Source organism: Panthera onca, chromosome B1, assembly GCF_046562875.1.
Source record: "Panthera onca isolate mPanOnc1 chromosome B1, mPanOnc1 haplotype 2, whole genome shotgun sequence".
NCBI classification, from domain to species: domain Eukaryota; kingdom Metazoa; phylum Chordata; class Mammalia; order Carnivora; family Felidae; genus Panthera; species Panthera onca.
Genome location: NC_138342.1, coordinates 127763817 through 127788471, shown reverse-complemented (window position 1 = coordinate 127788471; position 24655 = coordinate 127763817). Strand labels below are relative to the sequence as shown.

The window sequence follows — 24655 nt, the reverse complement described above, 5'->3', positions numbered from 1 at the left end:
AAAGAACATGTAGTGTATATATATACACAATGGAATATTATTCGGTCATAGAATGAAATATTGCCACTTGCAACAATATGGATGGATCTAGAGGGTAAAATGCTAAGTGAGATAAGTCAGAGAAAGACATACCATATGATTTCACTCATAAATGGAATTTAAGAAACAAAACAAATGGAGAAAGAAAGAGACAAAAAAACCCCAGACTCTCAAATAAAGAGAATTGGTGATTACCAAAGGGGAGGCTGGTAGGGGGATGGGTGAAACAGGTAAAGGGGATTAAGAGTAGACTTACTGTGATGAACATTGATTAATGTAATAGAATTATTGACTCATCATATTGTATGCCTGAAACTGATGTAACACCATGTTAATTACACTTGGATTTTAAGAATTAAAATAAAAACAAGAAATCTTTATCACTTTTATACTGGATTTGTGATAATTCACTCTGAAATACTTCATTATTAGTAATGAGATATGAGAACAATTAATGTGAATCAATACCTAAAGGCTAGTAATATACAAAATGTATTCTTATCTGTAGCCATACCTTAGACTTGTTTTCATTTGGCAAAATTAGTGGTGCTTGATATTTGTGATTGGTTAATAGTGGTAAATAGTGAATTGTCCGACTACAGAGAACACACAGCCTGTACATGTACAATTCAACAGTCTCTGAAAGGGGCTGTCCGTTCCTTTGAGTATCCCTGCTATCTCAGTCGACCACATGGTCCACCAAAACCAGCATAGATTCTCTGCATATCCTTACCAGTGAGCCTTTCATACCAATTGTTGCTTACTGGATTTTTAAGCAACAGACATGTGGTAAACCATGCCTACCTGCTAAAAATGTCTGTATGCTTTCACTGTGAGGTCTCACCAATTTCTAGGATGCCAGGGTGCTAGGAGAGGTGCCTGACTCTTCAGCTCAAACTATGGAAATTACCACAGTCAGTCACCAGCACAGACCAATTTAAATGCTACAACGTCTAAGTCTTAATTCCATCCAATTATCTTTAATATACTACCAAGAAGAGTTTCTAATGGCTCACTTTCATGAATAAGGGAGCATTTAAGATTAACACAGGAGTTGCTTATATTCAAATAAAATTCTTAAAATTGATCCTATTTATACACTGATTTGCTCGGCAAACTCTCCCTCCAGCCCCACAAAGGTGGGCTTCAGCCCAGTTGAGCGATTTACCCACCAAATGCCTCTATTTACTGAGCAACCACAATGTGCAAATCGCCGTCCTGAAACAGTCTGAGATTCTTAATGATGATTTATTTTGTTAGGCCACTGAAGTCTTCAAAACTGCTTAGTCCCTCTTCTGTTTTTGTTTCTGTCTACAAAATCAATTACATTCAGAGATGAAGTCACCACCCAGCATTTTGGGGTAATAAAAAGTATAAAAGTAGTCAGTCTCTCAGTACTGAAGATTATTAACTAGCTTTAAATACCAGAGAAAAACCAAAGCTCCAGGGAAAAGCAAAAACGTCTAAGGTCAGCGGCTACTGTGGATTTACATTTCACAGCTTCGAAAAGAAGTTTTGAAGTTCAGGAGGTCAGAGAGTTGCATTTTAGCTCTGCCAATCAGTATGAGATACTACCAGCCCTTTCATCACACTTCACAAATCTGGAAAATCTTTCACCACCAGCAGACCCAGGAGACATCATCAGATAAAATATCAGCACATCAGACGGTTTATAATCTCAAGATGTTGGATAGTGTTCCAAATGTACTTTTTTTTTTTTTTTTCCTTTCTTCTTTCAACCAACAAGAATACTCACAGTAGACAGCCTCTGGGCATACACTTCAGCATCAAAATGTGAGACATTTTATCCCTCAGTGTCCACAGATGTGCCCCTGACTCTGAAGCCTTAAGTTACTACAGCCTTGAAAATCCTAAACTGGGACATGGGTGATGAATGAAATTCCAGGGAAATGCTTTCTTCATCCATCTGGCAGCTGATGACACATTTAGTACTCTTTATTGCCTATCTGTCCCAAAGAAAATGCTGTGATTTAAGCACAGAAAATATTCCCACAGGGAAAGTTATCAGCTAGATCGAAGGGACTGTGAGGAGCTTGGGCAGAGGAAACAGGAGATCATGGGCTGAGGACAAGAGGAAGATGAGGATTAAGAAGAAAACATCAGTGGTGGTGGGATTCTAGAATTTGAAGGGGAGATAAAAGAATGGGCAGGGAGTGATCAGTAGGAACAAAAGACTGGGAGAAGAGAAAAGCAGCAACATTGATACTGAGAGAGACGTTTGTGGCCCTCAAAAAGGAGAATGGACAGAACCTATTGAGGGAACAGGGGAAGCTTAAGAAAGAAATTTTGGGTGGCTGATAAAGAGATGAAAGCAGAGAGAATAGGTGTGGCCTCCAAAATGGTTCCCCTGAGCCTCACCTCCTGATTTTCATGCCCTAATACAGACCCTTCCCATGCAGAACTGAGCTGACACGTGACTACTAAGCTCTTATGGAAATGATGGCGTCTGACTTCCAAGACTAGGTTAAAGACAGGAGGGCTTCTGCATGGCATTCTCTTTTAGATCATATGCTTTGAAGAAACCCAGCTGCCATGTTCTGAGGATACTCAAGCCAACTTATGGAGAGGTCCACATGGCGAGGAACTGAGGCATCCTGCCAACAGCCAGCACCAACCTGCCACCACATGAGTGAGTCACCTTGGAAGGAGGTCCTCCATTCCCAGCAGGGTCTTCAGGTAACTAGCTCTGGTGCACACCTTGACTACAAGCTCATCAAAGATCTTAAGCCAGAGCCACCTAGTTAAACTGTTCCTGGATTCCTGACCCACAAGAACTATGCAAGATGATAATTTATTTTAATTTTTTTAATGTTTATTTATTTTTCAGAGAGAGAAAGAGAGACACAGAATGTGAGTGGGGGGAAGGACAGAGAGAGAGGGAGACACAGAATCCGAAGCAAGCTCTAGGCTCTGAGCTGTCAGCACAGAGCCCAACATGGGGCTCGAACCCACAAACTGTGAGATCATGACCTGAGCCGAAGTTGACACTTACTTAACCAGTTGTGCCATCCAGGCACCCAGAGACAATAATTTTTTATGGCTATTTTAAGCTGCTAAATTTTGAGATAGCTTGTTACTAAGTTGCCTCACAGAGTACTAATGGAGTCAGACTATATAAAGAGGACAGGAAAACAGAGATGAAGGATAGAGTCAGGAAGGCAATTCATAATAGAGAAAAGCAGAGGAGGTAATACAATCTGAAGTCTGACTTCTCACTTCTTCTTCCCTTCTTACATATTACTGCTTGTTAAATTTTTCTTTGTAGGTAAAACTTCCTTCATATGAACGCTGAACCTGGAAATCCCAAGGCTTACAATAAGAAAGAACAGCAAAGCTATTCTAAGCGTTTTCCCTATATTTAATTAATGCCAACCCTGTGTTCTAGGTCCTATTAGTCCTTTTCTCACAGATAAGGGTGATATGACTTACTGGAGATCATACAGCTAGTGAGTGGCCAAGCCAAGATCAAACCCAGAAACTCTAGTTTCAGAGCTCATGCTTTAACCTCTATACTATCTTATGTCCTTCTCCAAATGGAGGCATCTAAGCACAAATGAGCTCTGGGCTTCATTCTTTGATACTGTCCTTCTATGTAACTACATACTATGGGTTGCCGCATCTGCCTTAATCCTCTGGCCTGAGTGGGCAAGAGATTTGTCTTGGTTCCCTTTAGCTTAACTGGTTCAAACTGAAACACTCACAGAAAATTTTAATTATTAAGGAGGACTAAAGAAGAACAAAAGCCTAGTACAACCTGGCATGAATTGGCCTTACTAAAAAGGCCTTTGGGCTTCCCCAAGTGTCTGACTGTAGTAGGTAGCCTGGGGTCAAGATAAAGCCTGATGTGTCATGAAGGCAGCTTGGTTCTGGCCTGCAGAACTACCTCCTTCCCAGGTGACCACCACCACCAGTGGTCTTGTCCTAGGAAAGCCAGTTTCCCTAAATCTATACAAAAGGAAAACCAAGTTCTATTACCTACAGACTAGGTTTTGGGGAAATGGTCTAATAGAGACCTCCTAAGTAGCCCTAGCAACTCATTTTATGACTTTTTGGTCTAACCACGTTGTTTCTAGTCATCTGTTTAATACACTGGCCTTGCTTTCTCACTGCGTCTTTTTTTAAAAAAAAAATTTTTTTTTTAACATTTTTTATTTTATTTTTGAGACAGGGAGAGACAGAGCATGAATAGGGGAGGGGCAGAGAGAGAGGGAGACACAGAATCTGAAACAGGCTCCAGGCTCTGAGCTGTCAGCACAGAGCCCGACACGGGGCTCGAACTCACGGACTGCGAGATCATGACCTGAGCCGAAGTCGGACGCTTAACCGACTGAGCCACCCAGGCGCCCCTCTCACTGAGTCTTTAGAGGCTAGTAATGGTGATAAGCATGGGCTCTGTTTTCAAACCGCATTTACACTACTATCCTCGCAATGTGGCTTCCATGACAGGACCACCATGTAACATTATCTCATATCCAGGTACCCATGTGTTTGCTGGGCCTGGACTACACTATCTTGTTCCAGCCTATGTCAATCTTGACAATACTCAGCTCGATTTCTGGCTTAAAGAAAACCAATAACCCTAACCTCTTGTGAACTTTGTCATTTTACTAAAGCTTCATGGGGTCAGGTAGAAGTGCTAGGTACTTCTCTATCTTTCTACCTCCTTTCATCTACCTCTCCCCCACCCCAGGACTGCCTCTCCCTTTTCCCCAACCACCCCCACCCCCATTCCTTTTCTGATATCTCAACCCATTTTTATTCAGAGCATTTATGCATATCTAAACCCAGATACTCAGTAAGAAAGTCATCCCCAGCACTAACCCCTCCTAAAAGACCTGTGCATAGCTTTTCCATAATAATCATACCAACTTCCTCCTGAGATGCCTGGGCTGCAGTCATTCAGGAGGATCCTCCAGTAATGGAGGGAAAGTCAGAGGTTAGAGACAGAGACCCTGAAAGGATCAGAGATCCCAAGGGGCCATTGAGACCCTGAGCATGTTACTTCACATCTCTGAATCTCAGTTTCCCCATCTATAAAATGAAGATGAAACTACAGATCTGAGATTATTTTGTTTTCACATTGTAAGTTTCAGGGAACTAGCAATACCAAAAAAGGATAATCGAAGTACAACTAGTTCTCAGTTACCCTAACATCTTTCAGTTTTAGGTTTAAAAGGACCTCAATTGCTTGGTTGCCACCCTATTTCTTACACTTCCATCCTGAAAAAAAAAAAAAATTCACAATTTGGAGAAAGCTTTGCTTCCTCTCTTGGCTTTGGTCCAGCCCTTCAAAGAGCATGATCTTTTATAAATGCACATGAATGGAGCAGAAATGTCTTCCTCAAAGAGTATTACAAGGAAATTGAATAGTTTTTTGTGGAGAGGTGGGTTGCTTCTGTATTTCTCTCCTCTTTTTCAATGAGCAAACAAAAAACAGCCAGGGACACTCTGTGGTCAGAGATTAAACATCACAATATGACTCTATTTTCATTTCCGGTTCATCCAAAGTCCCCACCAAAACACTAAAATGATTCTCAGAAACTGCATAAAGATGGGGAGGTTCTAAGAGAATATCAAATTCTGCTTATCTAGACTTGACTCTGCTTAATTCCCAACTTAGCAAAACCCAGATAAAAAAAAAAAAAATTCTGGCAAAAGCTTCGTCCTGGCAGATAGAGAGATAGGAGTGACAGCTCCCGCACATGCTGTCCTGGTGTGGTTTGCTTGTTTTTGTCAATTCTGATTCTCTGGAAAAAGATTATCTATCCCCAAAGCCATTAAAGCCTCTAACCAGGATAAATAGTTCCTGCCTATGAAAAACAGTCCTCCATTGTCAGACAATCCCTCTTAATTGATCTTAATAAGCCTTTGTAAATGAAGAGGAAGAAAAAAGCAGAGCACTAACACATGGTAATTATCTGTAATTCTCCATTTGTAATGTCACTGAATAGAGAAAATAATGCAAACGTGGACAGATGCTGACTAGCGCTTACAGACATTAAAATCAGTGTATTTCGTACAGTAAGTAACATGACTAAGCTGCAGTATTTCAAAGGCAGGTCTTCATGCCTATGACAATATCCAGTACCATAGATCGCTGGGGACAGTCATGACGGAAGGTTTCCACAAGGAATGACCCAGGCGGCAGTTTGGCATTGTGGCCTAAAAGCTGGTCAGTGTGGCAGACACTCCTTTAGCTGCTAACGTTTAATGTAAAATTTGGTAATTCTGTATCAGCTTTAAAGTGAGAAGAGAAAGACTCCCCAGCTTCCTAGGTGGGTTTCTTGCCAACTTAAAAGAACTATAATCCTAGCATTTTAGAGGGCATTTAAAATGAAATGTCCTTATTTAACAGATAGAAAGAAAACACAGGGGAGGTCTCAAAGCTGTGAGTGAAGCCCACAGGCCTCAAGTGTAGTGCGAAACAAAGTTGGTTTGGGAGGGATGGGGGTGGGATCATGAAAATGTTACATAAAAGCCAGATCTGAACAGTGGAAGGAAGGCCAGGACAGAGTCCAAAGTCCTTGACCTGAAGGCAAGGATGGTGATAAACAGGTCACACATCAAAAGCCTGGGACACAACATCCTGACCTTGTGACTTCCAAGACCTTGGGGCTGACCATTCAAGAGCCACAGGTACCAAGCATGGGCTCTCTTCTTCTGCTTCTGCTCCAGGGTAACCTCTAGACTCATTAAATGGATCTGCATTGCGGGTACTGCCCCCCTCCACAAGAAAGACTGCTATGACCATCCAGATACAAACCTTATAGGGTCAAAAACTCCCCCTCTCAACCTGTAGGAGGAATCCCCAAATGATTGGAAGCAGCCTCCACTAGAGATCACCCCACTGTACACACCAGCTCTTCCCTGCCCAGAAAGACCCAATAATATCCAATCCCTAAGCAACCTAGCGGCTGGTTCCACCTCACAGAACATGCCTGCGCTCTCCCACTTGAGTGTGCTTCCACCTTAATAAACTGCTTTGTGCCTGCTGCTTTCCTTCTGGCTGTGTTCACTGGAGTGCAAGTCCCCAGGTAAATCTCACGGGCAATCCAAGGACGGGGACCTCCTTTCACACAAGGCAGAGGCTCCCAGCAATAACAGAAAGACCACTACTCTTTATCTTACAGATAATCTCATTTTCCATCTGGGCAGTAACCAATATTTCTCTTATTTTCTTTAACTCTTTAGGTACCAATAAGTAATCCTGAGCAGGGAGCTCTGTGCTAGGTGCTGGGGTTGCTATACCATTTCTGATACATTCAGAGAGATGAGAGCAACTTTAATGTCTCAGCAGAAAAACAACTATGTTTTTAAAATTCCACAAACCTCCACTTCAGAAGTACGAGTGATCTTGTGTGACTTTGTGTGCAAGTGCGTAGGGTGGGTGTGTACTCTGAGCATAAGTGGCACCAATGAAAAGGAACAACCTTAGGCTCACAGCTGAAGATGAGCCAAAAAGAAAGACGGGAGCAAAGGTTACCAACAGATAACAGAAAAAGGGAAATGAATGAAACTCCAGGGAAGCAGAGAATCAGGTACCTGCCAGAGGCTCTGCCCAGAGCCATGGTCTGGGGGAGGACATGACAGCCTTCACATGACTCACTGGAAGCTTGTGTGGGCTCTGCCCTAAGGCTAACAGTTACCAGCACTAGGAGCCACCTGCTTTTATTTTAACACATGACAAAATATGTGGAATTAGAAAAGAGGTGAAAGAACTTTGATTATTTTTACTTTAATTCTCTTGAAAGTTACTCAAATTAAAAACAGTGCACCTCCTATCTATTTGGGGGACAATAAATGGGGGGGGGGAGTTGAAAATACTTAGCTGATTAGTGATTTTTAATTTATACCACTTTCTCAATTATTAAGAATTCCACTGAAATCATATTATAAGCTGACCTCAGCCAGTTTAGCACCTCAGAAAATGCCTGGTTCTTCTGATAAAGAGAAGGAGCTTCCACCACTTGGAGGCAGGTGACAGCTATGTACTCGCTGATCCCAAACTTACTGCTAGCCTTGGTCCAATTTCTGCCAACGCACATAGGCAAGCAGGCACAAAAACAGACAAGCTGTCCTTTTCCAGAAGGAATTTCTCTTTTTGATCTCTGTGACTTACACAAGAATCATGCAGGGTCACTTTGGGTGTTCACACATTCTCAGGGAAGGACAGACAAACCTTAGTTAGCATCAGGTGGAGAATGAGCACTTCGAGAAGTAGGGGGCCCATGATCCTCACTGCCCTGAAGGCTCAGCAGGTTCTCACCCAGGGGTGGTGGGTGCTTACAATTCATTTTACTAATGAGAAAGATGTTTTCAACATCCTTAAAAGTAAAGAAAACCACTCAGACAATATTTGAAGTGTTTAGGCAAAATCATCTTTGGAGAATGTATTCCTAATGAAGATCTTCCCAATGTCACCAAAGCACCAAGAGAATTAAGTTCACATACGCATACATACAAGGCACTAGGTATACTTCAGTATTCTTAGAGTGCATTACCATGCAGATAATTTGATTGTTTCTACAAAAGGAAACTTTCAATCTTCAACCCAAGTTATTTACTGCTATTTTACCAGGCAAATTTTCTCTTATAAATTTAAATGATTGAAAACCACTAAGGGAAATCAATGTTGTTGAAATTTTGCAAATACGGTTTCATTTATCATTCTTCTCCCTCTCTATTAGACAAAATGTCTATTAACCCAACTGCTGATCATGTTAAGTTACCATTTATATTTTTAGGACCTCACAGTCAAAACCCAAGATTTGTTTCTAACTTCTCATCAAAATGAACGTATCTTTTTATGTTACTACATATGTATATAAGTACCATGCTAGTATTTCGTTCTATTTTAGACTTTTGCAAAGTCAAATTAGGTTAGCTAGCAATATTAAATTCATGATTCAAAATGAGATTGTTAGAAGAATTACAGTGTTCTCCAAGGCTTACCCATTGCAAACCATGTTGATAATAATGGGAAAACTACCATTTATTATACTTTACCACAATATATTCAACCCTAACCACAACCTTATTAGTCCCTCTCTAGTGATGGAAATACTTGAGCTCAGAAGAGTTAAGTGAGATGACCCAGATTACAAGATGAAAAACAAAGGATTCAAAACCTGATCTTCTGGGCTCCAAATCCTAAACTCTTTCCTTTTTGATTTGTTATTACACCCGAGCCCTTGAACACATTAAACTACCAAACTATGCATCTCAAAACAACAAAACCACACAAACATGCCATATATCCTATTTCATACCTTTAATCCTCTGAAACTTCCTGGGCTAGTTGGGGAAGAGCTGGAGGATTTCGTTGATTTAGGAGTAGACAGCTGGCTGCTGGGAGTTCCATTAACTGACCATAAGACAACAGAGGAGACAGAGGTCATTAAAACCCAAAACAACCCAACTGTGTGCAAAAACACTAAGCACATGCACAACATAGCTCCAGTGAAGGTTTGATTCATTTAAAGCTCCAAGCAGATGGCAAATCAGCAAAAAGCAAAAGTAATGTGTCTTATTGCATTACAAAGTATCAGACAAATAAGGAGTGAAACTAAAATTGTTTTCAGTAATAGTTCTCCAAAAGTGACATAAACAAATATATAAAACATTATGGAATTAGAGATGTGAATGAGAACTTGTCCATACACCCTACCCACTAGCAAGGGTAGAGAAATGAAATGGACGGTATATTTGTAATGCTTTACTATGAAGGTTGCTCTCTAACTTCCAATATCCACTCTCTTGGTATATACCAACCTGAATAACCAAGAAGTTCTTACAGCTCTCCAAACCAATTCCATCATAATAATCCAAACACATATTCTAAGTATATTATTAATAGAAAGGGAAAGTTACTGGTCATTTTTAACATCTGCTTATTTGTTTGAAGGCCATAAAAGGCACTCTTCAACTTTATTTTTTCTAAACTAGTCATTTCTAAATTCCTTCTATTTTCTTGTCTTCACAGTTTAATTTCTCCCATTATTTAGTAAATCTTGATGATTTTTTATAGAACCCCCTCCAAACTTCCATACACTTCTTATTGTTGAAATTGCTGAAAGCTCAATTTAGAGCACACCTAGGAAAAGTATGACCACTGCTATTTTCTTTTCTTTTTAAAATGTTTATTTATTTATTTTTGAGAGTGAGAGAGCATGAGCAGGGGAGGGGCAGAGGGAGAGAGAGAGAATTTAGACAGGCTCCACTCTGCCCAGAGCCTGACACAGGGTTCGATTCCACCACCCTGGGATCATGACCTGAGCCAAAATCAAGAGTTGGACTCTTAACCTACTGAGTCACCCAGGCGCCCCTAACCACTGCTGTTTAGAGGGGAAGATAAATTTACGGATTTTATACTACAGAATGCTGGTCAAACATTTCAGCATGGCTCATGCTTATTCCTAATTGTATCAACTGGATCCATTTCTGCTGTAATTTCACAAAGTTGGTAGTAAATGTCTAGGACTGGTGTAATTATTTTTCTAAGAAATGTGTGTAACTTCTTTTATCATTAACCTTCAAAGCTTTGCCTAAAGATAAAAACTACCATTTATCTCTATGGAAAGAAAAACAAAGTCCATCTTTTTCTTTTCTTCTTCTTCATTTTTTAAATATGAGGAAGCAAACAACTATTTTAAATGAAGCTAATGAGTATAAAAAGCAAAATGTAGAGACAAAAGTCCTAAATAGGTGACTCAAAAAAGTGAGCACCCATCCTCGAGTAGGGGCAAAAGTCCTGGATCAACAAGTGTTTGTAATGGGATGTGTTATCTGTAAACCAGGACATCTAGGCCTATGAAGTCATGCTTGTTTGCTGCATTGCTCATTTTTATTTTTACAAATTTTTTTTTTAACATTTATTCATTTTTGAGAGTGAGAGAGACAGAGCATGAGTGGGGGAGGGGCAGCGAGAGAGGCAGACATAGAATCCGAAGCAGGCTCCAGGCTCCGAGCTGTCAGCACAGGGCTCGATGTGGGGCTTGAACTCACGGACGGTGAGATCATGACCTGAGCTGAGGTTGGATGCTTAACCAACTGAGCCACCCAGGAGCCCCTGCATTGCTCATTTTTAAAAATTGGGTATGGATGAAAAAATTTTCTAGTCACTTTTAACTGACCAAACTTTAATTTTTCTAATTCAAAACCCCTCATGCATAAATAACTATCAGTTATCTATAATTTCTTAATACATGTGCACCTTTAGAGTACAACACGAGGAACTGTGCAGTTAGAAACTTTTAAGAATATTCAGCAGTCCTAGTTATTTCTCAAGTTAAATTTCAATGTTGTTTGTTTTAAAAATTGTCTTTAAATAAAGGGAATAGGTGGCAGGAATTCACATAAAGTAGAGATTATTATGGGCAATGAATGAGTCAACTTGCTGTGAGCTGAGACTGAATTTTATTCCTTTTTTTCTTCATTCCATACAGCAACCTGTCAGGTCACCAATCCCTACTCAATGAGTGCTATTAGCTTCACAGATATTCAGACACCACACTGGTAACAAAGGCTACCTTGGAACGGTGACAGAAAAGGGACCAAAAGAGAAAAATCAATTCCTGCAAATGTAATCTTGACAGCAAACAATCTCCCTAAAAACACACCACCTCCTGCCTAGACATAGTTTCTTAATAAAACTCACTGCCAGGATTTTACTGGTGTTAGTAACTACATGTCTATATCTGTGCTCCCCCCGACTTCCCAGCCAAATAATCTCATTCTAAAGACATACTAAGTCATATGTGGGTCTCTAAGTTTCCCAGAGCATTTGAAAGGTCCTAAAAAGTGTTCCCTAATGAGAAGTCCTTAACTTCATTTATTTGCACATTTCTCCAGAGTCTTAGGGACGGTAAGTGGGACCCAAGACAGTCCCATGTTGTAGCCACGCCCCTCACACTGCTGCCACCAACTGGTAGGCAGGCAGCAAGCCGACAGCACCTTGGTCCTCTTCCTACTCCTTCACTACCCCAGACTCTCTTTCCCAACATAAGGCTATTTATCATGTGCCCTTCCCCTCAACTGTAAGGTAAGAAACAAACTTGAAGCTTTTTTGTTTGTTTTGAATACTTTCTATCTTGGTAGACTCTGAAAGATTTACAAGCAAGAAAACTAAAGTGAGAATTTTTAGGACTCAAATTATGGTAATATTTACTGAATTATGTTATCTGGATGAATTTCTCTGTTTATTACACACTATTTAACTATTCTGATAGAGTTTTCTTGAAGAATCCAGTCAACCAGAAGACTTCACTTCTGTCCCAACACAGAAAAACTACAATATTAGGTCTATAAAGTTACTCTAGCTCTGTTTGACACTCCAATTAGTCCCATGGAATTTTCTAAATGTTAACAAGTATAACACAGCTAAAGAGGTCTATAAAAGTGAGTTGTACTTATGGGTACTTGGCTTTTAATAACATAAAGCTGTCAGGTTTCTGTAACTGCAGTATGTGCTAAACATAGTTTTGTTTTTTTTTTAGGATTTATTTTTGAGAGAGAGAGAGAGAGAGCAAGCGAGCACGAGCAGGGGAGGGACAGAGAGAGAGGGAGAGACAGAATCGGAAACAGGCTCCAGGCTCTGAGCTGTCAGCACAGAGCCTGACGCAGGGCTTGAACCCACAAGTTTTGAGATCACGACCTGAGCCAAAGTTGAACACTTAAATGACTGAGCCACCCAGGTGCCCTGTGCTGAACATACTTTTAAGTTTAATCTCTCATAAAGAAGCTGTTTGCCCTCTAAAACCTAATTTAAACATCTTACAATTTTTACTTATGAGTTTAAGATCTACTCTACTATCCCAAATGCACATATGGACTTAAACATTGAGGGTACTGCCATGTTAAGATTTTTTGAGTCAACTTGTAAGCATTCCAAATCCAAGTTAAAAAGATTTGAATAAATCTTTCTTTATACAAATATGATTATGAAACATGTTTTTAGTTTAGTATGTACTGGATTCATTATAATACCTGATTCCTGAATCACTCTCCTCACTTCTATTTATTTTATTGTTATGATAAACCTCTGTAAACCTATGGCTAAAACAAAAGTTAAGAACCTGACAAAAATCTACATTTGACTCTATGGTAAGCTCAGGTAATTGTATTTATGCAAATTTCATGTTATATTAGCTTTCTTTGTGTCTGAGATACTTTACAGAAAGCATAATATGATTTGAAATAAGGTCCACGGTAGAGAAATGCTTTCAGTTAAAAATATTGATATTGTCAATACTTTTAGAAGAGCCTTGGGCCTATTAGCTGTAGGGTGGGGAGGAAGGTAAGACTAGAAGGGGAAGGAGAACAGAAGAATTTAATTGCTTCTATGGCCATTTTCATATTACTTTTTCAATAACAGAGTATTTTCCAAAATTAACTAGAAGATAGGCCCTTGGAGGTGGTGTGCTTCTTCATCGCTTTGTCCTACAAGTACATACAGAGGCATCTGGCAATCTGACAACGACCGGTTTTCTAATAAACACAGGAGGCTGAGGCATCCTAAGCACCGTGAAGCATTCCACAGTGCACACATGTACACTGGTATGAGCCAGATACGTTCATGGAAATGGAGCAAAAGGAAACAGAAATGTGGCAAAAAAACAAAAACGAAAAAAACCCAGCAGAGCGACAAAGCCATACTAATCATGGCTCACCTGGGGATCTGGCTGCAGAGTAGGCACTGGAGTGATGGCCACCCCTCTTAACTGTACACATTCAGTGAATACAAGGAGGAGGAGACAGTAAGGAGAGCAGTTATTCAGCAGGTCTGAACACATATACAAAAAAAGGGTAAAACAACCTGACCTAAGTCAAGTGGGATGGGTGCTGAAGGGGAACCAGTGAAAAGCATAATGTCCAAAAAACTCAGTCTTTTATAAAGAGCCTTATGCTAGAGGTAGTTTTTATTGATACTACTTTCATAATGTTCTAGATTTCCCATACGTAAAATCAGGGTTTTTCACAATCCCTTCTTTAATAGTAAATGATATTACAAAATTATTTATAATTACTATAGACAAATCTTATAGAATATATCAAGATATTGATAGATGTTTTTAGCTTTTAAAAAAGTGCACCAAAGCATTCAAAATTAGGACAAATCTACAGGTTTAGAACCTGAAAGAAAATTAATTACAGGTAAATCCGACTCTTAAATAAGTACTAACTCCAATAATAATCTTTGCTACTATTTAATTGCTTAAAGAAGGAAACACCTGTGAAACTCTTCAAGTAAATCCATTTCTGTGTTAGATGTGTCTATGTATGTTTTAAACCAGTAAGAGAAGAAAATATTCACAATCAGATAGCACAAAGTTAAAAATATAGTATGCAGTGGGCACAATGTGAAGAAGCACTTCTAAGTAAATACTAGAAGATTCTAGATAATGACTGTTCTTAAGAAAATATGTCAGGACAAAACAAACAAGTGTCTTGGCACATTTATGACAACTCTGAGAAACAGACTTAAACGCTTGATTCTAAAAGTCATGTCACCTATATGTTGTTTTGGAACCAAGCTGCATACAAACATGGGAAAAACTAGAAGTTCATAATAATCAAAGAATACTGAAAGGAGAATGATTAACCACCTGAAGCTGGTGATTTGCTGCGTCGGGAGGGCCCAGGGCTTTTAGATCCAGAATACTTAACAGCTGAGGAGCGAGAATAAGATGACTTCAAGACACGGCATTCTAGAAAGGAAGGCAAGTGCATTAATTAAGTCTGGTTGAGATACTAACCAAGGAAAGATCACACGTGAACATAAGTCTACTGCTTAGAACCATTCCTGGATCATTTTCCTATTATTGTCAAACAACGTTAATATACAGAGCAACTGTCCCAAAAGTACACCTGAGGTTATCCTTAGTGAAGCACACATCTTGTAGACCACACCTCATCATTGCAGTGGAGTTGTTAATGAACACAGAAATCCCAATGTCCTAACTTGATCACACGGACAGAACCTAATCCAAACATGTGCAACTTCTTTTTTTCGTCAGTAGCATTGAGAGCAAAAGGCTACAATCTTATTATTCTCTCCCAACTCTGATAATCTTATTTTGAAAGGGTATGGAACTCCTTACCATCTTGCTTTCCACTTTCCCTAAGTATGGAGCATCAAAAATGAGGAAACTAGCTAATTTAAACAATAACTTTGGTTTTTCCATAAATTACCCAATAAAATAGCATTTAGAGTACCAGAACTAATTACAGCTAAAATAATCACTGCTAATTTGAATAACTAACAACATGGGTTTTGGAGTCATGCAGATTTTGAATGACTCACGGATTTGATTTTGCTAACTGGGGGACCTAGGTTAGGTTCTAAGCTTCAGGTTTTTCCCCTATGAGATTGGAATAAGAATAAAATCTGCTTCCTAAACTTGTTATAAAGATTAGATTAGATAACATATTGTCTGTAATTTATGTTAAAATACTTCAATTTATGCAGTAAGATTAAAATGTGGGTTGGTTTTAAATCTATACCTCAGGGGCAATAAATTAACATGTGAAGTACACTAATCAGGAAAATACACACCAGGGGAGGCTAGTTAGCATGTGAAAGACCCTAATCAAAACCTTACTCTGAAGGAGGCTGTGGCAACCTCAGTTTAGTTAATTAGCATTATGGATGTTAAAAAGTACTCCACTGTTGAAAGGAGTGGTGTGTGTGTTAGTCAGAATCACCTTAAAGGCACTGCCACTCTTTTATAAGCACAAATGCACATGTAGAGAACCAATAACTAGAACTTCAATGCTACACCCTCATTATAGGACTCTAAGCCCATCCCCGAAGCCAGCTCTTCAAAGGAGTATTTTGTTACTTGGCTAAGACAACATTAGCATTTTATTGAATCTTTAATGCAAGATGTCAGAATCCTAAAAGGATAGAGAGTTAGGACTTTGTTAAGATTAAACACAATCTTTAATTAAGATTAAAATAACTGATTTTAAAAGCAACAACTTTGCCCCCTAATAAATACAACAGTGGCAGAATTAGGTCTAATGTTATGGCCTGACGGTGGTGATATAATGACATTTACAACAACAGTTAACATAATAGTGTGCAATTGTGCATACTATATTACAGGCACTAACTGCTTTACCTATATTAACTCATTTAACCCTCACAAAATCTTATCAAAAAGCCGATTACCCCCAGTATGCAGAAGGTTAAGTAACTGGCGAGGGAAGAAATCAGTAGCTCTCACCCACCTTTCACTATTGGAGGTCATCAGTAGCTAACAACAAAAACTATGAATGATAAAACTGGCTGCGGAAGTTTATAACATACACATAAAGCACAGAGAACAATGACTGCTACATAGATAGTATGTGCTCGGTAAGTGTTTTGTTGTTGTTACCCAAATTAACTTTATAACCTAAAATATATAATGTATTAAAGTGTCTCAGCTTTCTAATTTACTAATATTGATATGAAAGAAATATTACGAAATGGAAATTAAGCTAAAATCAAGGAAGATGTAAAATACAGAGGATAATGCAAACACACAGTTTGTCAACCTTAGTCATCCCTGAGAACAGGGGAAAGTATTAGCACACATAATACAAAAGGACATTCCTTGCACTTCTTTCCAGTGGTAGTACCAGTTTAAACCAGGGCCAGTCCAACAGAATATAAAACAGTACAGGAACCCTCAAAGAAATGTAGCAGCAGTGAAAAAATGAAACAAAAACAAAAAAGTATAGATAAATGAGGCCCAAGCACAAAGTAGATAAATTATCCCCAAGGTAACTGACACAGAGTAACAAGAAAGAATTACACAAGGAAATTTGGTACCACAAAATGTATCATCTCAAATTTTAACAAGTTTATGGATCACACTATTTATTTGGTAATACGTTTCTCTAGTTCTGGATGGTCAGAATCACTACAACTGGAAAGGGGATACCATCAGCCTAATTTTTGAAAAGCCAACTTTTCTGATTCATGAAATTCAAGAGTGTTATCTCTAACATCCCTCTCCTATGGGAAATGTTATGTCTGTATGATTTCATTTAAAGAGGAAACTGACTCTCAGCTAAAATAATTAGTATTACTGTAATAGGTTTAAATTAATTCAAGACAACAGAGTAAAGTAATTTTCCAGAATGAATACACTCGAACTCACTGGAGTTATTGCTAAAAAGTTGAAAACTGCATACTCTGGAGAAAGGGGTTTTCTTATTGTATCATTGAAAATAGCTTCATTTTTTTCCTGCAAATATGAACAATGCATGTCATTATTTTTTTTAAGTTGCAAACAGAACGAGATAAAAAAAGAACCTGAGACAATTATTATCAACAATTTAGTTATTATCCTTTTACGTATCCAATTATGCACATGGAAATTCTATCACTAACCATTTCAGATTCAATACAATCCATATATTTATGGTGGCAGAGCCAGCCCCTGTTCTGAAACTGGGCGGGAAATCCACTTCAGAGACAAAAGAATGCAGTAAAAAGAGAACTAAAATGGCTAAAAATTGAAAAGTACTTGAATTAAATTTTTTGTTTGTGTTTTACAACTAGGCAAATGCTTTCGTTAGTTCAAAAAGAATACGGCCAACGTCCCCTTTCTTCAACATGCCAGACCACCCCAAGCCTCCATTTCAGAGTTATCAAGACAGTCAAAGAATTGCCTTACCACTGTGATCCAGGACAAAGTCATCTTGGGCATAACGGAATTTTTCAGGTCCACAAGCAATAAAAACATCATCATCACCAAAAAAGTCTTGCAGACAAGTAACCTAAAAATTAAAAAAAAAAAAAAAATCACATCCAAGAAATAAATCAGAAACATCAGAAGTAAATTAGAAACCTTAGAACTAAAATAAAAAGTCAGCAAAATTCATAGCCTCCCCTATAATACTGAGTTGGAATGAAAATCGATTTCATGTCATACTACATTTCCAAGCACTCTACTCTTCACAAAGCACTTCCACACGCTTTCCCTGACCTCAGAACAACAGAACAAGGAGTTCAGAGCTGGCATCAATATGTCTGTTTCACAAGTCAAGTGGAGGACATACACGCAAGGTGAAGTTTTCCATGTCTCCCTGAATAACCGGTGGCAAGGCTGAGGTTGACGGAGGTCTCTGTTCTCAGTTTAATTTCTTCATTTCTCCCCTTCGTCATTCTTCTAACAACTCCACTTCCCAGCTGTGTGACCCTGGGCATGACTTCTCTGTATCTCTGGTACAGCGTGCCTTAGGTTGTCTTGGGGAATAATGTATGGAAACTGCCTGGAATAGTGCTCAAGGTGTAAATGCTCATCTCCATCACCAACATGATCATTAACATCAGAGGAGGCTTCAGGGCCCTTATAAGGCCCTATACCTAAAGGCATAGTCTTAATTTCATATTCTTTTTTCACTCCCTGGCTCGCAACACACACTGTCTCATTTTGAGATTCCACAGAAACTGGATCCCCCACAGGGAGGACATTCATCCGCTGATCCCAGTGTCGAGGACAACTATCCTCCTAGACTTTGGACATAGGTAGGTTCCACTTTTACCTGTTTTTCAACTGGCTACATGAGGTCCTCTTTTTTTAAAAGTACTCTTTTCCCAGTAATAATTATAAAGTTAAAAAAAAAAAATCATTGCTGGGGCACCTGGATGACTCAGTCAGTTAAGTGTCCAACTTCGGCTCAGGTCAAGATCTCACAGTTCATGGGGTTCTTAGAAGGACTGAGCAATTGATTTTATTACAAAGAAATATTTTATCTGGTACTAAATGTGTTGGTATTTGACTAGAATAAATGCCAAAGTAGACCATTAAGTTCCTTATTATATGGAAAAGAAGTATTTAACAAGTCTAGGGACTATAAGAGATCAAAACAGTGGTTTTATATTATTTAGATCTTCCTAATCAATCTTCTAATGATTTCACCTGTCAGTGTTAAGTTTGGCTTTCCCAAACATGGTTTCCAAGAGATGCCTGCCTCTCTTTGACTCAGTTTCCAGGCAATGAATGCACATTTGGTTAAATAGTTAACCAAATTATATAACTAGCAATTAGGCTCCAATTTGCCTCAAATACTACTCTCAAGGAATGGTCATTATGAAATGAATAAGTGACACAACTGGTTTAAACAAACATGTATTTTGACTCAGGACACGACATACCTCCTAGAGTATTAAATTTGTTTTGAGCATTTATGATGTGCCAGGCACCATTCTAGATGCTATAGAAACATTAGAAAAGAAATAACAAGAGACAAAAATATCTGTCCTTCCAAAGCAAGTGTGAAAAGAAACACAATAAAAACATGTAAGTAAATTTATGCAGTATCAAAAGGCAGTAAGTGCTATGAAGAAAGATAAAGCAAAGAAGGAGAACAGTAAATACATGGATGGGTGTTGCAAAACTAAATAGGGTGGTTGGGGAAGGCCTCGGGCAAAGGTTACATTTGAACACAATATTAAAAGAGACCAAGGGACAAGCACGTGGGAAAAGTGATCTAGGCAGACAGCACAGAATGTGCAAAGACCCTGCGGAGAGATCACACTTGGCACATTCACAAGAAAAGTCCTGGCATACAGTAAAAGAGGGGGAAGAGTGGATCAGAGAAGTAAGGGGACACAGAGCAGATGACATGGGGCCCTGTCAGCCATTGGTAAGGGCTCTGCTTTACTCTGAGACATAAAACCATTGGAGGCTTCAGAGCAGAGGACCATCACATGACTTCCCTTTTAATAGGATGACACCATGCTCAGACTAGACTGTAAAAGGGCAAGCATAGACAGCATAGTTGGAGGCTATTGCTACATCAGGCAACAGATGAGAATGGTTTGTGCAAAAGTGTTGGGAGTGGAGGTAGTGAGAAGGGGCTACACTACCCCTTGGATAAGGGGATATGAAAGAAGAGAGAATATGATAGCTCAGGGTTTTTGGTTTGAGCCACTAAGAAGTTGGGATTGTCATTAACTCTAATAGGAGAGAATACAAGATAATGGACAACTTTCATGGTGGAGAGGGTGCTCATGAATTCAGATTTGGAACATTACATGTCAAATGGCTATTAAACATCTAGGTGGAGGTGGCAGGCAGAAAGTTAGACATACACAAATCTGAATTTCATGGTGGAGATAAGGGCTGGAGGTAGAAATTTGGGACTCACCAGCATATGGATGGTATTTAAAATCTTGAGATCAATTATGGCAATGAATGCATCCACCTAAGGAAAAGATCTAAAGCCTGAGCTCTGAAGCACAGTAACATTGTAAGGTCAAACAGAAGAAGCAAAACCAGCAAAGAATATTGAGAAGGAGCAGCCAGAATGGGAGGAAGAAAAACAAGAGTCAGTAGTATGCTGGACAACAAGTCAAGAAAGTGTTTCAAGGATGAGGGAGGAGAGAGGAATCACCTGTGTCAATGTTACCAACAGCTAAGTAAGATGAACCTTGCAAAGTGACCACCAAATCAGCAACACAGAGATTGGTGGGCTCTTAAAGATGAAAACTAGTTTTAGCGGAATGGTTAAAGAGAAGGTCTAATTGCAGCACCTTTAAAAAAGAATAGCAGAGGGTCGTCTGGGTGCTCACTTGGTTAAGTGTCCAACTCTTGATTCTGGCTCAGGTCATGATCTCATAGTCATGAAATCCAGCCCCCCCTGTTGGGTTCTGTGCGGAGTGTGGAGCCTGCCTGAGATTCCTCTGTCTCCTTCTGCCTCTCTCTCCTGCTTGTGCTCTCTCAAAATAAAAAATTAAACATTTTTCTTGAAAAAAAACAATAGCAGAAGAACTGGAGACACGGATATAGACAACTCTTACAAGGAGCTTGGACTGGAAAAAATGGGAAGATTAGCAGAAGGAGGAAGTGGAGTCTGTGGTTAGCAGAATTTTTTTTTTCTAATTTTTTAAGAAAGAGAATGAGAATAAGAGGGAGAGGAGTTGAGAGACACAGAGAGAGACAGAAAAAGAGAATCTCAAGCAGGCTCCACACCCAGTGTAGAGCCCAAAGCAGGGCTCAATCTCAAGACTGTGAGATCACAACCAGAGCCAAAATCAAGAGTTGGACACTCAACTGAGTGAGCCACCCAGGCATCGCTGAACTTGCTTTTTAAGATGAGAGAAATAACACAATACTATGCTATTGAAAGGATCTAGTAGGCAGGAGAAAGATGGTGGCACAAGCAAGAAAGGAGAGACCTGCTGGAGCTGTGTCCCTTTGTAAGAGAGAGGGGATGGGAACAGAGTGCAGAAGGGAATGGCCTTGCATGAGACCATGGTCAGTCTTCCCGGTAAAGGAATCCAGGTGGATGCTGCTAGGCGGGAACACATGGTGGGGCTGGCGCACATTTCCTGATTGCTTCCTACTTCACGGAGAAAACTGAAACAAAGTCATCACCTGAAAGTGAGGCTGAGAGAGGATGTACATACAGCAGGTTTGAGGAGGAAGAAAAGGTGTAAAATTGCAATCTGGGATTGTGGGGAATTACTCGTTATTAGTTTAATGAATACCTGTTGCCTCTACTCTGAAAGGGAAAAGGAACAGGTCGGATTTGCTATGTCCTCAGCAAAGGCTCTTATTTAAAGAAACAGTACAGTGTAGTGTCTCTAACTAAAAAAGGAGCCCTGCCCCCATCCGGGTCCTGACCCTAAACCCTCTGCCTACCAGCTCCCCATCACACCTGAATAATGTGGTGCACTGTCCCAAGAGGGAAACAATGATGGCCCCCAAGCAGCATTAAGGGTCCACTTACGATCCCACAGTCTGCATGACAGAAACTCTCGGTTCTGAAACAAAAGAAGTTATCCAGTCCATATATTGTTTTAGAAAAATCAAAACCTTTTTAAAGCTGGAATTCTTACAATTTCATGGGGTTGTATCTGACTAGTCAAGAGAAGAAAATTGATATAAACACAGATGATAGACTGCACTGATAATAAGTAAATAAGGAGTGAATGGGAATATTCTCTCCCTCTACTGCTGCTGATTTAAAATACAAGTCTCCATGGGCACCTGAGGGGCTCAGTCAGTTAAGGTCTGACTCTTGATTTCAGCTCAGGTCATGATCCCAAGGTCATGGGATAGGGCCTTAAGATTCTCTCTCCCCTCTGCCTGTCTCCCCACTTTCTCCCTCCCTCCCTCTCCCCCACCTCTAAAAAAATACAAGTCTCTGTTCACATTTTTCACAATATAGATATGGACTGTTTGGACTGTCATTACTATGATCAACAAAACTGTAAAGTTAAAACTCACTAGTAAGAGAACACCAGCAGAGAAGTTGATGAGTAAACCAAAACTAACATCCGTGGAAGGAGAATGAGGTTTCAGTTGTTTTCACTTTCACTGTAGAGGAAACTCACCTTATGGTATTAACTAAAAACACAGGAAGCATTTGCTGAGGATAAGCTTTTGTATCATTACACTGCTGAGCCTGAACCTGACCACCTCACCTCCTCCTTTTTTTTTTTTTTTTAACATGCAGAAACCTTAAGCAAGATACCAATTTCATCTCATCTTTAAAGACTAAATGTGATCACATGTGAAAGCAGTGGTTATTTCTTCATTTTCATTAATTCATGGCCTCAAATACTGTTTGTTTTTTTTTAGTTTATTTTGTGGGGCTCCTGGGTGGCTCAGCTGGTTAAGCATCCAACTCTTGATTTTGGCTCAGGTCATGATCTCATAGTTCACGGGATCAAGTCCTCTGTTGGGCTCTGTGCTGACAGAGCAGAGCCTGCTTGGGATGCTCTCCCTCCCTCTTTGCACCTTCCCCACTCACACGTGTTCTCTCTCTCTCAATATAAATAAACATTAAAAATAAACTTTTAAGTTTATTTTGAGAGAGAGCAACTGCATGACAGAGTGTAGGGGAAGGGAGAGAGAGAGAGAGTGGGTGAGAGAATCCCAAACAGGCTCCATGCTGTCAGCACAGAGCCGGATGGGGGACTTGATCTCACTAACTGTGAGATCATGACCTGAATGGAAATCAGGAGTTGGCCATTTAACTTACTGAGCCACCCAAGTGCTCCTCTTATTCCAGTAGGCTGATGGTAGAAACTATTCTTTAATATGTACATATAAACATATTTATAAATATTTCACCAGTATATGTATACATGTGTGTATATGTACATTACATGAACCACATTTCTGTATGTAATTTCTGGGAGTTTAAGATATCTTAATTAAAAAAAAGGATATCTGAATTTTTTTGGCTCTAATTGGAGCCCCATGCAGGGCTTGATCCCATCACCCTGGGATCATGACCTGAATTGAAATCCAGGGTCAGACAATCAACCAACCGAGACACCCAGGCACCGCAAGGTCAACATTTTTAGATAATGCAGAGGAAAAGAGACTGTGAGCATATCATTCCAATTTTATGCTAAAATTATATTTGTGTAATGCTAAGCCTCCATATAATACAGTCATTATTTGCCCATGCTTACATTTTACAAGCATATGGACTACATATTTAATTGTTCCTAGTAGTGTCCCAAACTCAGTCAATACTTTTCAAAGTGAAATATCTGACAAAATGCCAGGGTCGTATGTAAGCTAAAATAAATTTCTCATCAATGATGAAAAATGGTATTTCTCATCAATGGGAATCACATTAATTTATCACTGTACATTCAGTCTAACATTAACCAAGTACCTATAATATGCCAGGCATAAACAAAAGCCAAGAAGCATGCAGTCTACTGGTAGAAATGGACAAGAAAAGTAACAATTATCATTCAAATTACCGTTCAAAATGTTACAATAAGACAATACTATAATGGAAGAGCACCCTGACAGTTACAGGAATAAAGAAGCACAAAAAGAACATCTCATAAAATAAAATACCCAATGCCTTGAGAATATTTCATATATTTGAACACTTACAAGATTCTTTTATGTTTTTCAACATATTTCTTGTTCTTTAGCTGTGGTGGTCTCATTCCTTTTATCATAAATTTTAAAAACTGGGATTTAACATTGAGTTATTGGCTGTGTCACTAAATGCGACTCTGAAAAGAACATATCAATACGACGAATAACATCTGAGAATCATTCTTAACAAGGGTGAGGAAAGTGTATCAGTTTAGAAGACCTCTTACTGTCTGCTTCTAAATTTTTCAATGCAAGAAGCTCTTCAGGAATAATGGATGTTATGTGGCTCATGAAAGAAGCTACATAAACCAGGGGGAAGCGATATTTCTGCTAAGGTACAAAATTAAAGCAATCAGTAGGATCTAATGGGGAAACATCCAACTGAGAAATAATATATCTATGGGAGCATATCTAAGCTTTCCAAAGGAATGTGGGCCATTTAAAAACAGTAATTTTTCCTATCCTTTAGGAGACAGATTAATTAGGTCAGGGTGACTGGGCAGCAGCCATAATTTTAGTGCTAGTTCTTAATAGATTACATAGACTAACAGATTCAACTATTTTTTTTTAATTTCCCTATTTGTTCTCCTTTGTTAAAGGAGATAGAAGCAGATACAAAGGCTTGAGGTCTGACAAAGATACGATGCATGTATTAGGAGAATAAAACCTTTCCTTAAAAGAAAAAAGGTAGAGGATACAGAGATGTAATCTTCCCTGAACACTCACTCACATTATGAATGAAA

General features: G+C 39.2%; 1 protein-coding gene across 8 annotated transcripts in view; it reads right to left on the bottom strand.

The window, feature by feature from the left end:
* The window catches only part of DCLK2 (doublecortin like kinase 2), a 154161-nt gene that overhangs the window by 43712 nt on the left and 85794 nt on the right, over positions 1 to 24655 (bottom strand). For 5 of the 8 annotated variants that reach the window (XR_009616605.3, XM_060655648.3, XM_060655649.3 and 2 more), the window contains exons 3-6: positions 17727 to 17829; positions 14664 to 14765; positions 13728 to 13778; positions 9330 to 9424 (exon numbers count right to left, since the gene is read on the bottom strand). Coding sequence is in view for 6 of the 8 variants with exons in the window: in XM_060655648.3 (XP_060511631.1) it covers positions 9330 to 9424; positions 13728 to 13778; positions 14664 to 14765; positions 17727 to 17829 (351 nt within the window). In the remaining 2 variants the exon portion in view is untranslated. The remainder of the gene's footprint in view (positions 1 to 9329; positions 9425 to 13727; positions 13779 to 14663; positions 14766 to 17726; positions 17830 to 24655) is intronic. The other 3 variants (XR_009616606.3, XM_060655646.3, XM_060655647.3) reach the window with 1 other exon arrangement.